This window comes from Stegodyphus dumicola, chromosome 12 (genome assembly GCF_044657685.1).
Source record: "Stegodyphus dumicola isolate Sdum_Otavi_A_Nest chromosome 12, ASM4465768v1".
In the NCBI taxonomy this organism is placed as follows: Eukaryota; Metazoa; Arthropoda; class Arachnida; order Araneae; family Eresidae; genus Stegodyphus; species Stegodyphus dumicola.
Window position 1 is genome coordinate 40,638,090 of NC_140779.1, and position 16,174 is coordinate 40,654,263.

Sequence of the window (16,174 nt, forward strand, 5' to 3'; positions counted from 1 at the left end):
TTGCAGTATATGACTAAAAGATATATAACATATAAGTTGAGTGTGTCAGTATTTCTTCCATCTAATGTAAAGAATGATTTCATTTTTTATTATTTTTAAAAGTTTGTTTTAACTTTAAAATTTTATAAGAGATTTTTGAATTTTTTTTTTTTTTTTTAATAAAAATGCATAAAAAAATTCATTGTATATATCTGTTTGTTAGAGCTATATAATACTAAAGAAAATTACTGTTGTACAATTTCGAAGAGGGGAAAGCTGTGTAAATTATTTTAATTATATGCTATGACTAACAGAAGTGGACTTTTGAAGTCACTAAAGCCTCAGTCATGAGATCAGAAATTATTAATTAATTTATAAAAAATAAACATACACAGTGAAGCTTATTAAAATTGTGTGATATATTTTTAAGAAATTTGACAATAATCTGCATAAAAATTATGGATTGAAAGTACATGTATTGTTCTCTTCATGTTCTTTAAATGCAATGAACTTTAAGTATATAGCATAGTCTTTAATCAAGATAATGAAGGTGGGCATTAAAATCCAAGAAAGTAATTACTAATGTTTGCTCTGGGATAGTACAAAGATTGACTACTAGTACAAATTCTGGTGTATGGTTCAACTCCTACCAGGGCTTAATTTCTTCCAGAGTCGTAGCTAGGGTTTTCAGCGCCCAGGAGCAACTGAAGATTTCGCGCCCACTAACTGCTTTCCAAGGATAGAAAACATTTAATTCTAAAATGTCGTAACATCAATTTGGCGCCCCTTGGATTCTGCGCCCGGGGACAGATGTCCCCCCTTGCCCCCCCTCTAGCTACGCCCCTGATTTCTTCATGTGTTTGGGCGCCTGGGTAAGAGACTCTATCCCAGTTTAGCAATTGGATCTGCTTCTGAATGTTGGCAATCGTGGAATTTGGGTTGAAGAGTAGCAATAATAAGCATAATTAATGTTGAGGTACGGCAGGTGAATCCTTTTTTTTTTTTTTTTTTTTTTTTTTTTTTTTGTGCGTGTGCGTGTGCGTGTGTGTGTGTAGAGAGAGTCCTGAGGTAAATGTCAATTTTAGAGAGTGATGATAGCAATTAAAATGCAGTAGAAGCGGCGTTGAGAGATAAAACTTCCAAAGAGTGATGATCAGAGTAGCGTGCAGGCAGCAGTGACGATGATCCGAGGCTGAATGGAGTCAGGAAAGCATCCAGTGTGGCTGTGAGGAGGAGGTTGATTGGAAGTGCGATGATCATGTGTGCTGGGGGAGTAGGGGCTAAGGCTTTAGAAGTGCTGGAGCCGTATGGAAGACTGTCAGCAAAGAGGGACAAGAGTAAATAAATAAATAAAATGACTATTAAACTCATTAATAATTTTAAAATTAAATAGTTAATTATTATGAAATTAATTATTATTTAATTAATTTTAATAATTAATATTTGTCAATTATTATTTGATTAATGATTATTATTTATTTAAATAAAATTAATTAATTATTACTTATTAAAATAGTTAAATAGGTAAAAGTTAAAATAATTAAATAGTTAAAATTAAATAAAATGTAAAGAAATAAATTAAAACTTAATAAGCGATTTGTAATATAATTTTATTGCAATAAATAAAACTTTCGAGATCAAATTTTTACTGAATTTGTTCAGTTACATAAAAGAAGTGTGGCAGCCTTCTTATTCAGGGCTCCGGTGCGTTCTGACTAGAATTATGATTTATTACAAAAACTAAGAAACACCGGAGCCGAGATCAGGTGTACTCCAGCCCAATTTAAGCTCTGATTATGGGGGAGGGGAAGTTCTTTTATCGTCACATAAAAATTAAATATACTTATAGCTGATGAAATTTCCAGGGCGAAACAGAATGAGGGCATGAGTGGGTGGAAACAAAAAATGAGGGGAATCTTGGTGAGAGAGAACGTTTTCTTTGACCGCGGCTCTCTGCTGATAGCCATCAAGCAGATGTGTGTCAGGGATAAAATGAGTCCTGAATCTGACTCCTAAGGATGAATGTAAAGTTGTTAGTTGCGCTTTCCCCCCCATTAGTGGATACTATGGGAAGACAATGTATAGGATGTGCTTGAGTAGTTTATCTCAGTATTTCACTCTTATTGTACTCGCTGTCACTTAAGAACACAAATTTTTCTTCCTGGGAGGATAACTTAACTGTAAGCATCGATAACAATACACTAGATACGATGGAATGGCAAGAAATTTGCGCGTTCCTAAACAAACTCCCCCAAATTTATCGCCCTTCTTAAAGGGAAAGGTTTCAGCATGTAAGTGAGGGGACTTTACACTTGAACATCTCATGTTCTCATGAGTTTGTATTTCTAGGGAAATAGAGAACTGCAAGGTTTGCTGATTGTTAAACTAAATCGTTAGGAATTCTAATTTTTTTCCCTTTAAATTGTGGTTCAGTTTTATAAAAGAAAGTACCGGAGCTCATCTTATTTAAGGCTCGGGTGCGCTCCAGCTAAAATTGTAATCTATCTTAAAAATTGAGAAGTACTGGAGTCGGGCTCCAGCGCAATTTAAGCACTGACTCCTACGTAAGTTGTGGCTGTGTGTGTATGTTCTCTGTTTCTTATGTATCTATCTCTTGTTGTGCATCTTGGATAACACTGTTAGTGATGTAATGATTAAAATACTACAGTCAAAAGTCGTTAATCCGGACTTGTCGGGACTTCGGCGATTCTGAATTTTCGATTTTTCCGGATTATAGATCATCAGTTTAAATCTGGTAAGATGGCACGCAGAAATTACAAAATTAAAAATATGAAACCGTAATTTATGAAATAAAGAACAATTATGATCTAAAGAGTATCAAAATTTACAAAAAGAAAAAGCTTAATATTTATTTGTTTACTTTATTAAACATTTCTTTCAATGTAAGTTGCTTCGTTTCATGTGATAATTCTCTTTAATTCTATTAAACAGACACAATTTCTTGTTTAGTTACAAAGTTCCGCTGTTCAAGTCCTATAATGCTGTGTTGAGAATACAGACTAATTTGTCAATCGCAATGTTTTCGTTTTCAATAACTTCTAGATCACTTTCTTCACTATCGGAAGCGAATTATAATGACGAGGAACTTGATTTAAATCATATCAAAGACGGAGTACGTAGAGATGAAATACTACACTTAGTAAGGAGTTATAAACCAAATAAAATAAAAACATCTGTTCTGAAGATAAGGATAGTGATGACAGATCAACTTCCAATCCGCAGCGTGAAATTGATAAACAGATTTCGAATTTCAAAACATACTTTCGCTTTGTAGATACAAATTACATATTAGTAAACATATATCGGAAATTCTATTTGACATAATCGAAAGTTCAAGCTTACTTTTATGAACTTGCTCTAACAGTCTGCAAAAAATAATAAGCCGGATCCGATTCGAAGATTAAGGAACAACGCAATCTGCAACATTAACTGAATTAGATAATTTTAGCTTAGCTTATACCGTCCGTTACACATTAAACGCACATGCGCACACACATATTCGCAGCCGTAAAGGTCTTACGCGCACTCGTAAACACCTGTCGCATGTGTGAACGCGCCGCATACGCAGAAAGTTTGTAGTTTTGAGGTCCGGATTATAGATCATTCCGGATTATGGGTGTCCGAATTAACGACTTTTGACTGTATTAGGTTTGGCCATTCCCAATGAATTGCTCTTAAGCAAATGTCTTTATTATTATTAAGTTTATTAATTACAAAATTTTTAAAATGTTTATTGTATGGTAAATTTTAAATTTAACTTCTTAGTTTCATACTGATTAAAATAAAAGGTCAGTTTGCATTTTAAGTCTTCATGTCTTTTGCCTTTTAAAGTACGCTGAGTTTTTTTTATTATTAAACCTTCTGAGCAACATGACCATTTTTATCAGTCAATAAGCATATATTTATTTATTTAAAATATTTGCAAAGAAGAGGAATATTTAAAAGCTATTGCTAAAAAGTACATTTGACACTGCAGTTCCTGTGTAAAATAGTTACATCATGTAAAAACAACTAACAATACTAAGGAGTCTAAGTTATCGTGTAAAAACTATAAAACGAGATAACTTCAAATTCAAAAAGGCATAAGAAAAAAACCTAATAAATTTTAATAATTTTAAAAAGATGCTCGCAAATAGTTAAAAACATTTCAAATACACAGTAAATATGTACAAAGAATTGCAACAAATGATAAATTAGCCCAACCCAAGGTTTGTGTCAGACTTATCAAAGGAAAAGCGGCTCAAAACTGTAATTAAGCTAATATCGTTAGCGTATTTCATCAAACAATAACGATAACAAACAATTTTTATTTATTTAAAATATTTTATTTTCTTATATTCTTTAATGATCAAAATATTATCCCATTGAATAGAGATTCACGAAAACAAATAAGTCATTATATAAATCTAGCTCATAAATGTTATTTAAATACAGCTGTTCATCATCACTTAAAAATTAAAAAATAATTTAAACTTAAAAATTAAAAAATCTACATCACTTAGAGGGTTAAATCAACATCAAACTAAAATATCATTTTGCCAATTTTTAAATTTGCCATACTATATATATGTAAAGTTAGAATTGAACTTTAGTTTTTCAAAAATGTCATGAGCAATTTTGTGTGTTTCGCATCCCTTAAAGTCTGTGTGCATAATGCAAGTAGATGATACAAAATATTAATAAAATACTTTAAAAAAATAATATAATATACAGATAATTAAGCATTGTAATAGAATAAACAAGCAAAAAAGAATTATATGTAATTAATTTCTAATTAAGTCTAAAATGCTATACATCTTCCTATATATTATATTTATATAGATTAAATTCGTATCTACTTACTTATTTAAAAATAAAATTTAGAAGATGTATATATTTATGTAAAAAAGAAGCGTACATGTGAAAATATAATTCTAATAAGAGATTAATACGTATCTTCACCAGCAAACAAACTGAAAATGTTTGCGTCATTGATTCCTAAAGTATTAGATAATTTATGCTTTGTCATGTTAATTATAACACAGGGGAGCCAGTTGCAGACGCTTTTGCTGTTTGTTTGCGTGAAAACAGTGCAGTTCTGGTTCTAGCTGATGGTGTCAATTGGGGTGAGAAGTCCTGCCTTGCTGCAAGATGCGCTGTCCATGGTTGCATGGATTACTTGAACAATGCGTTGTACAGAGAAGGTGGAAGGATAGAGACAACTATGGTAATTTAGCTCCATAAAGTATATTTGTAAATAAGATTCTGAAAATATAAGTATGTTTACCAACTTAACAATATTTAATGCCTGCTAAATATTACATTCAAGAGTGAAACTTCTTGAAAAATTTGTTCATTCTTCTGTTTTCATTTCTATGTTGTGTAGTTATTTATTAGTATTGATTTATGCTCTTATACTATTATATAAAAGTAAAGTCTTATATAGTCGTCCAGATGGTATAGTTGGTTAAGGAAGCCTACTACGGTACCAAAGGGCTCAGGTTTGAATCCTGGAGAAGACATGGATGTTTGTAAATGTATAGTGTCAGTGTAGCATGGCAGCACTCTAAATATGCGGCGAGCCGAAAATCCTCTCATGTGGATTGGTGGAAGAGCAGAAGGGTGAGAGACACCCGGATCTCCCTCTCAAAATTGGAGGTGGAAAATAGAAATCCAACCCCTCTTCAAAGTAAGCTCTGGCAACCATTGTTCCATGTGATATGGAGAAGACAATAACAACAAGTCTTATGGATATGGATTTTTAGTTCAAATTCCTCTTCAAATACGAACTATATTTCTACTATAATAGGAAATAAGTGTTGTATAGAAAGGATGAGTGGCAATCCAGAATATATGAAGCATATACATAAGGATTACAATTAAGTATATACAATTATCTTTAAGCTTATACAATGTAAGAATATTTTATTCATAAATATAATCTGTAAGATTTTCTGTTCTCGCTCTTTTTTTTTTTTTTTTTTTTTTAAAGAGGAGCATATAGAGCATGTTTTCCTATAGAGTTGAATAGCATGAAGTATCCTATAGAGTTGAATCTTAATTTAGTTAAATAGTGTGTTTTCCTATTCAGCTAAATCCTTTTATCCTAATTTTTATTCAAATTATGACTAAAATTTTATTTTTAAGAGCAATTGTAATGTGGAAGTTTTCCATTTTTTTTAATTCAGTATTTGTGGTCGTCTGTGGTAGTCATTTTTAAACACTTTTTGCTTTATAATTATTTATTGATAATCATTTATTATTATTGGATTAAGTAAATTATTAGGTATGTTCAATAATATACATTCCATATAATGTCATTTTATAGGCCGACCTGCCTTTTCCACAAAAAACATATCTTCTTATTGGCATCAGAGTCATAACTTAAAGTTTGTTTTCCAATTATTGATAAATTGTGATATAAGTAATAATTGGAATAAATCTGTTAATGAAGAAACTAGAATGTGAGGAATAAATAATAGTTATTGTCCTTTATGTAATAATAATATAAGAAAGGCTTGTATTTCACAATATTTTCTGTTCCCGCCTTTTATATATATATATATATATATATATATATATAGGGAGCATATAGAGCATGTTTACCTATAAAGTTGAATAGTATGAAGTTTCCTACAGAGTTGAATCTTAATTTAGTTGAATAGTGTGTTTTCCTATTCAGCTAAATCCTTTTATCCTAGTTTTGCCATTCAAAAAAATTTTATGGCCTATATCAGTCCTGAGGGAAGGGGTTTACCCAATTAAAAAATATAACCAATAGTACAGTTGGCTGCTGCTGTTTTACTATATTTTATTAATTTATCGGATATTTACTAATTAAAGCACTCATCACATAAGGCATTAGTGAAATTTAAAAGTTGCACATTACAATTTAAGATTGACAGTGTTAACAAAATTTAACCAATCAAGCATTTAGAATTTCAAAAGATCCCTAAAAATCTATACAAGCATTGTTACTAAAAATGTTTATGAAGTTTTAATAACGATAACTAGTACTTTTTAGTTAATTACAAGATTTCTCTCACTGTCATTCTAGACTGTTTTAATATACAAATTTGATGTCTCTTCCAAAGCTATGACTATTAACGATAACATACCGTGATATCAATGATAATACTGTGATTGATTAGACTTCTTGTTTTAAGTAATGGCATATTTTAATGTAACAAATTTTTATATTTTCATTCTCTAAAATTATATTAACTTTCAGGATATATTCGTCTGTCTTCTCCGTTCATTTCACGCTGCTCACAATTTAATCCTGCAAGAAGAAGGTAACTTAACAACACTTTGTGCAGCTGTTGTCTGCCAGTTAAGGAATTCTGACAAATTTATTGTTTGTACATGCAATGTTGGTGACAGCTTAGCATATGTTTACAGTCAAAAACATGGAGTTAGAGAAATAACTCAAGGTAAATATACTTTACAGTTAATAAGCTAGACTTGCCTGCTGTACCCTATTAAATATGAGACAAGATTTTTATGATACTTCTGCCAGTGCAGTTTATAACATATTTCTCATCTTTATTATATAGTTTGGTTTAATGCTTCTTATTTGCACCCCAAAATAAAATGTTTGATGTCTGAAATCAACTGGACAAATAAAAAGGTGTATTTTAAAGTAAAAGATACTTCGTGAGTCTGCGAGTGATACATAAATTTTAAATCAACAATAAAGTGATTTTGTATGCTTAAGTTGCATTTTTTTCTGCAGCAAATAATAAATAAATATACACAAATTCCAAAAAATAGCAATTAATTATTTTATTGATCCTGATATCAGTCTGTTAAGTATTTCTGCCACTGGGAAGTTAGTTTGTCTGTAAAGTAGTAGGTAAAATAGTCATTCTTTTGTATTTGCATATCATTATGCTAGTTTTGAAGCAGTAAAATTAAAGAGTTAAACACTCGTATACTCAAAGTTAAATGAATTTTATTAAATCGTGGATGAAAAATGATCACAATGAAAAAATTCCATGATACTCAAATCTTTACCTGCTCCAATAAATTTTAAAAGAAAAAAGAAAGGATGTATTGTAATGGTATACAATATACTAACTTACTGGTAGGAGTATAAGGTCTGAAAGTAAAAAATGTCAAATCGTAGAAAAGTATCATTACATATTCAAAAGAACACACTTTCATCAATTTTAATTGCTTTTATAGAATTTAAAATTACAAGGCATAATCAAAATGCTAATAGGAGGGGAGGTAAAAAGTAGGCAGATTTAGTTGGAATTTTAAACACAATGGCATATAATTTAGGAAAAATAACACACCAAGCAAATATTAATTTAAAAGTCAAACAACAAAAACCAGCATTATATTTGCAATTTTTCACAGGCCTAGTTTTGATGGTTTTACCGAACCATCATCCTGAGCTGCCAAAGAGGAAATGAATGAGATAAGAAGGTTCGGTAAAACCATCGAAACTAGTCTTGTGAAAAATTGCAAATGTAATGCTGATTTTTGCTGTTTGACTTCTAAATTAATACAGTGGTATATAATTTTATGTAACTTTTAAAGACAAATTTTTATTCATAACTTTTTTTATTTAAAAAATAATAAAATCAAAAGTGGTCAGACTAAAGATCGAGCAGTAATAAAGTATTTATGTTTAAAGCACATTTTTTATGAGGGACATTCATAAGGATTTATGTGTGTGAGACATTAGGAGGTAGTGCTGCAGCTTGTATGTCACAGGTGCCAAATTGGTAGCAGAATTTTGCCATGAAAGAACTCCCTGCACTGTAAACATTGCATTCATCCAGCTACATTGATTCCAAAGAAAATGGTTGCCAAAGTGATGAAAATCATGATGCCAAATATCTGGTTGTAATAAAAGTTTTCTGCCAAAAATGTTCTTAATAACATTCGAAAAAAAAAAAAAAAAAAACATAAAGCAGTGCCTTTAGTGCAGGTAGTAATCACTACCTGAATCCATGATTTTCTGCCAAAGTTTTTGAAGATTTTCAAAGCCTCAGGTTCAGAAACTTGGTGGCTCTAAGTCCAAAAACAGATCAAAATCATTTCGGACGTCCTGTGCAGAATGGGAGACAGCACCAGCAAGATGTAGCTGTAGGTGTGAAAAAAGGGAGAAATCCGAAGCAGCTATGTCAGGACGATATGGTGGGTGTGGCAAAAAATCCCATTTGAGTCCGTACAGAGTACAGCCGGTAAATTCAGACACGTGTTCTTGCAATATCTTGATGGAAAATTACATTTTTGTGCCAGAACTCGGTTCATTTATGTCATTACTGTTCATTTACCTTTTTCCGGATACTTTTTATAGATAATACCACGGCAATTCCACCAGATACAAAACATGATCTTTTTGTTAGTCAAATTGCACTTTGCAATGCTGCTGATGAGCCCAAAGGGCAAAGACCAACCCCCTTTTCGGCTATGTTGTTGAAGTAAATCCACTTTTCATCACAAGTGACGACCTGGTCCAGAATTTTGTCCTTGCGTTGATATTTGAGCAGATTAGTGCAGGCCTAAACATCTCTGTCTATCTGCTTGAGTCGGATCATGTAGCACCCAGCGACTGAACTTGTATGTCAATTCATATGCATAGTGCAACTAATGGACATGGCACTAATGTCTATCTCCTTAGCAAGCTCTCGGATAATTGCATACAGATCTTCTTCCCAAATTCTTGCAGGTGGGCCTGATCAACATCAGTTGCCCGGTCAGAGCGCTGTTCTTCTTGAATGTCATAGTCCTTGTTTTTAAACTTTTGGTACCAAACCTTCACAGCATCATATGATACAATATTAGTACCTAAAGCTGTACACATGATTTGGTGACATTTTGTAGCTTATGTAGCTTACTTTTTGCAACACAACTAGAAGTAAATGATGCTTGTAATCTAGTAGTGTGATAGTTCCATTTCAGACACTTTATACTAAATGATAATGATACTTGTTTAGAAATTTCACAACACAGTGTTTTAAAACAAGTCTCGTTCTTTCAAATGCCAAAAATCGTTTGACAAATTATGATTAAACACACCAACACGAACTGTTTGCACTGATAGGAAACTTTCATTAAAACCCAATAGATGAGTGATTATTATATGCCTTGCTGAGACTGTAAGCATTTTATTTGCTAACGTAGAATAAATTTTAAGAAAATATGTGCAAGACCAATAGGTATCAAAAATGTTAACAGAGACACAGGAAACATATAAGGCCAAAATTTCAGTCATATTTCAACAGAATCCAGAAGAGCTTTTGTATTTGCATTATTCACTTAAATGTATTGTTTAAAGAAGAGGACAGCAGTATGCATTTCAGTGATCAAAACATTTTGATATTAAAGTGGAACAGTTTCTTAGGTCTTCAGTTACTGACTTGTATATAAATGTTTCGGATATATGTGTGTTATCCATAAAATAATTTCATCCATTCTTCATCAAGTAAAGTAATAACTTTAAAACAATTTAATTCAGTATTTAATTTATGAAATAAACACTCATATATTTGCATGCTAACTTTTTTTTATCCGAGAATTTCTAAGTAATACAAATCTGTATTGCATTGAGCATATGATATCATCATCAGTGATTTTAATATGAACAAAGCATTGTTATATAGTCATGACTGATTATTTATTTGTAACACTCTTTGAAGTGTTCTGATTTTTAATTTGATATTTCTTATAAAATGTTGCTAATTATACATCTTCATAATTTTGTCACTATAGATTCAAGTATTAAGAAATTCTTCATTTTAATGTGTACAACAAATGCTTCTTGAAAAAGATTTATTTTAATTTGCATCTTTAGCCATGTAAAATGTCTTTGTTGAATGTATCTAAAATATAGCACTTAATTTAGCTCAGCTTGAGCCTTTTTACATATTGCAAAATCTGCTTTCCAAACAGCTTAACAGAAGACAGAATTTTTATCTTGTTATGTCTTGTAAGAGGAACTTAACTTTTAATGCAATTCTGAAAGTGTGACGGTAAAAATTTGATTTCATTCATAGAACATGCATGGCAAATGAACCAACCATAAAGTAAATATGCTGTAGTACTTGGAATTATGGTCAATTGTGTTTGGCTCTATTTTTAAGATTAAATATTTGTCAGCTTAATTTGTTTGGAAATTTTGGAGCTGTGCAGGAAATTAGATAATAGTTATCTTTTAGTAGGAACCACATTCCCATAATTATTAAAGAAAGAAATGAAAAATTATTTTCAATAATACATATCTAATATTCAAATAATGCAACAATATAATAGCTCAGCAATTATATATATGTATATATTGAATGATCTAAAATTCACTGAGTTCGAAAACAAGTTTTTTTTAATACTTGTGCAATAGCTGCAAAGAAAGATAATAATTTATTTACTAAAGAAATATTGATTATAGTATCTCCTAATATAAATTTAGTAGAATGTATCAAAAAAGAGGGAACCCATATGTAGGAAGTTTAATTCCGAAAATTGTGTTTTAAAGTAATTTGAAAGTAAATCATGAAAAAAACGTTTTAAGGGGACTTGAATTTAAATCATGAAAAACAAAATTTCAAACTTTGGGAAAAAAATTTAAAATTAAAAAACAAGTAATTATCACTATTGATCAGAAATTAGTTGACTTTTCCAGGGGACCAAAATAAATAAATAAATAAAATCTGATAGCTTTAAGATTTTATATAAGCCCAAAGGGGAATTTTTTTCATTTACACAGACATACATTAAACTGAAAATATTTAAAACAGCATATCTTTACAATTTCCAATAGATAGTTTTGCACACTGGAGATAAAAATATTTTATTCCGTACAGTATATTGCCACTGCTGGCTTTGAAATCGTTGAGTTTCTTAATAAAAAATTCATTAAAGTTTAAAAATATGAAATAGATAATAAAAGGAATATTTCAAGATTCGGGCTTCCATATTCCCACATTCTGGTGGAGGATTATGTTATTCAAAATTTGATGGCTCTAGGTATCGTTGTTTTTAAAAATACGAGAACCATATACACATTTATGCAGATTCTTCATTATTTAGTTTCTTTAAATATAACATAGGGCAATAATATTTGGGGAGGCAGCAATCTGAAAAGTGATACAGCCGTTTACAGTAATTTGACGCAAAATGCTATTTCGAGACTAACAGTCCTTCTGGGCTAGTGCTCCTTTGAGTTTAAAAAAAAAAGTGCTATTTAAATACAAAAGTGTAGTTTATAAGTAGTGCTTAAAAAAGTGCTGTTTATAAGTAGGTCCTAAAATCTGCGCCACTCTGAGAGTTAAATCAGCTCTTGCACTTTTATATTTTAAAGCATCATTGAGAGTTGTTGATTAAAATCAAATGGCAGCCTTATCATTTCTTTATAAATTGCTGCTAATTGTGAGATTTTATGTTTTAGTATATTCAAATTATGACACTATTAAATGTATATTTAGTTAATAATTTTTAATTATAATCTTAGGTTCCCATGATATTAATTCCATGAGAGACATGCGTGATGCATTGGGTGCTTTAGGACCAGTAGATGGAGTTAATCCCGAGCTAAATAATCTGACTGTTTCGATGACCATAGTGGAACAGGGTGATTACCTCTTTTTATGCAGTGATGGAATTTCTGATAATTTTGATCCTGTTGTTGGGAAATTTGCAATTCCCAAAAGGCCAGAAAAAGTTCATCGCAAAGCTTCTGATGTCGGAAAACCGGATTCGTCCAAGCACAGCAATGGAAGTGTTAAAAGACAAAACAGCAACAGTCAGGAAGTTACTGTGAAAAGACAGAATAGCAAACTGGAATCAATGCTAAGGAGGCAGAGCAACAGTTCTGCAGATACAGTCAATAAGCGTTCCAGTGTTGGAGCTCCAGAGCCTTCACTTCCGGTTGTTGAGGCTCATCAGAGGCATCAGCTTACACTATTAAGAATGGAAGATCTTTTGAACAATGGACAAAATGACAATGACAAAGCTTGTGATTCAGCTCAGAAGTTGTGTGATATTTTGATCGATTTTGCAATGAAGTTAACTGTTGCAAAACGTAAAATTCTAGAAGATCCTGAATTATATCAGAATGGTGAGCCTGATTCTCAGCAAGAACAGAGATCTCGTCGAAGAAAGGTAGGAGACAAGTTGTGTACTGTACCCGGAAAATTAGATCATGCTTCTGTTGTTGCTTGCCGTATTGGAAACTATAAACCTCATTCACCAGTAAGAAGAAACAGGGATTCCAGTAAATCACACTCAAAATCACCTGTTGCATCAAGCAACAAATCCAAGTCTTCTGGACATCATCACCATCACAGCCGTCACCACCACCACCACCATCATCAATCGAATGTGGCTAATAACAACAATAATAATATTAATGCAAAAGTTTCTAGAGGTATGAAAACTGAGGATCATGCTCAACATTTTGAATCCAGTATTTAAACAAGTAGACTAGATTTAAATATTTCTTTTCACTGCCGCCCTATCTCTTTTTGTTTCGTTCCATATACAGTGATCTCAGTATGGACAATATACATCCATATGTGATGATTAATATTTTGAATGGTATTTAGTCATGTGATCTGTGGACAATTTGAACTTAACCATATTTTTTTTTATCTCTATAGAATACTTTCAGAACATTTAGAGATATTCGTGCTTATTTGTGGAGCAGGGATTCCACATGGATACATTTGGGTAGCTTTCAAAAGATAAAACCATTCCTGTTGTATCTTTTTTATGTAAATGCTAACCATATATATTATTCTACTTCATACAATCTGTATTAGCTAAAATATATTTATTATAGTTATCATTCCTTATTGATTGCATGATACTATGTAAAACTGTACGATAAAATTTCAGTGGCATTCTCTTTTATAGTTTTTATTTTTTCTATGTAACTTATTAGTTTTTATCATTTTCAACTTTTTTAGACTTCTGCATATTTCATGAGAGTGTTATTTTTATCATAATTTATTAATAGATTATAAAGGAAAAAACTAGAACTTTCATTAACTTAGCTAAATTTTTCAATAATAAATAAATATATTTATTATTATCCTACTACATAGAAAAATCCAGCATTTTTATGCATATGAATGAAATGCTGTATGTTAAAAAGTTAGTAAAAAAAATAGTATCTTTGATATGTAATTTATTGTAGCAGTTACTCTAAAAATATATTTAACTACATTTTGCTTAATAAACTGAAAATTCAAAATGTGTCAATGAAAGTAAAAAATGTATGAAGGAATTGAATTTAAGAATACAGATGATCTATATGGCACCCAATTCAATGCTAATGAATTTCTTGCTAATAAAATTTACATCAGGTTTCAAAAACTTAATAAATAGACTATGAATATGTTGTAGTGAAATGTATTCTAAACCCAAGATATTACTTTTCACTTATGCTTATTTAGCTCTCTCATCTGCATTAAATTTTATTAGAGTAACTAATTACAACTAACATGGAGAGGTTAATAGTATTGTAATGATTAAATGCAGAATGTTACTTAAACTTGAATCTGCTGCAAGATACTGAACCTGAATCTTTAGCGATAGATAATTTTTAATGTATGAAATATAAGCTGACCTTAAATATTTTTGTTTCATGTAAGCCCATGAAATAAAAATTGCAGTAAAGATTTTCTCTGTGTAAATATTTAAGTTGAATGTGTTTTATTTTTATGTTGACGTAGTAAGTGCATGCATACTTACCAATAAGCAGTATGCTGTTGCATATTGTGAACTTTTTTGGTATAAAGAACAAACAGAACACATTTAAAATGATGTAAGTGCAAATAGTAAATGAATATACAATAAATATTCATATGTATGCATATTAAATAATATACATACAAGTGAAAAAAACTTACTCATTGTTGTATTTTGAAATAATGGACATTTGTATACTTTTTTTACCTTTGAGAATTTATTAGATGTTATTTAATAGACTGCTTCATAATTTTTTTTTTTTTTTAAGATAATGAGTTATCGAGATTTTGAACATTTATACACGTACATCAATTGTCATTTTTATATTATTGAGTAAACCTTTCAAGAAATATACACTAAAAATATCTTTATTTATCATCCCACAGTTTTGATATTAAAACTGTTGTTATAATGGTAATTTAAAAATTAATAAATTCATTGCCTAATATTTTACAGTCTTTAAAAGACCTAAAATTTTACTTTTTACTGATATTTCTTTTTAAACAGAAATTCAATCATAAATTTATGTGCATTTGTTTTATCTTTCTGTTTTTGTTTAAATGCCTAGTTAAAAATATTTTTAATTACTATAATTTTTTAATATATGAGTAAAATTTTAATTAATCATACATACTTGTCACCAAACGTTTACATATGCATAAAAGATTAAATTGTGTAAACAGTTATCTTATCTAAAATAAGTCGAGTTTGGCTGTGATCAAACAAATTTAACTAAAGATATTCAATATTGGAAATCTTAAATACTTCAAAAATCACAATCCTAGAATTTCTTTAAAATTCATGTTTCCCTCATAATTTACAAGCTAAAAATGATTTAAAATTTTAAAATGTGTATAAAGTATATATATTTAAATTGATTAGAAAGCAGGGCGAATTAGTTATTTAGTAAGCAGAAAATACAATAAAGATATAAAATTATATATTCATCCAAAATATCAAACTACTCTTAAATAAACAAAATATACTTATCATTTAACGTTTACTTTAAAACAACAGATGGCATAGGAAAACAATTACATAGCTATGCTAGACTGACTTGATTAAAACTGATATGAAAAATTTCATCTGATAAAAAAGGGATCTTAAAAATTGGTTCTTACATGAGAAGAGCGGACATGCATTATTTACTATACGATGACAGTCATTCATACTAGAACTTCAGTTATAAAAAGTAATCTTAGTAATTAGATTTTCTTCTAGAAAAATTTTTTGAGCAAAAGTATCAAATAATAAATCAGTACTTCATTATTAGATTTTGCTGCAAAGACTTTGAATATACTAATTCCATATTTAGAAATAAATTTTAATATAAAGCGTTTCACGTAGCCAGAAATGTCAGTACTTCAAGGTTTCTTTTATAAAAACACTATAACATATATACTGAGTTATATATGTGTACTTAAATATAATGAAGGGCATGGAATACATGTGGAGAGGTTTGTGAGTGTCATTATTAAACTTAGGATCTATA

General features: G+C 30.2%; 1 protein-coding gene across 1 annotated transcript in view; it reads left to right on the forward strand.

Annotated features, from left to right (window-relative positions):
- The window catches only part of LOC118196596 (PP2C-like domain-containing protein CG9801), a 74,026-nt gene extending 59,184 nt beyond the window's left edge, over window positions 1–14,842 (forward strand). Inside the window, exons 4-6 of the mRNA XM_035368067.2 lie at window positions 5,025–5,206; window positions 7,211–7,412; window positions 12,443–14,842. Of these exons, the coding sequence (XP_035223958.1) occupies window positions 5,025–5,206; window positions 7,211–7,412; window positions 12,443–13,404 (1,346 nt within the window). The 3' untranslated portion in view covers window positions 13,405–14,842. The remainder of the gene's footprint in view (window positions 1–5,024; window positions 5,207–7,210; window positions 7,413–12,442) is intronic.
- The last annotated feature ends 1,332 nt before the right edge of the window (window positions 14,843–16,174 follow it).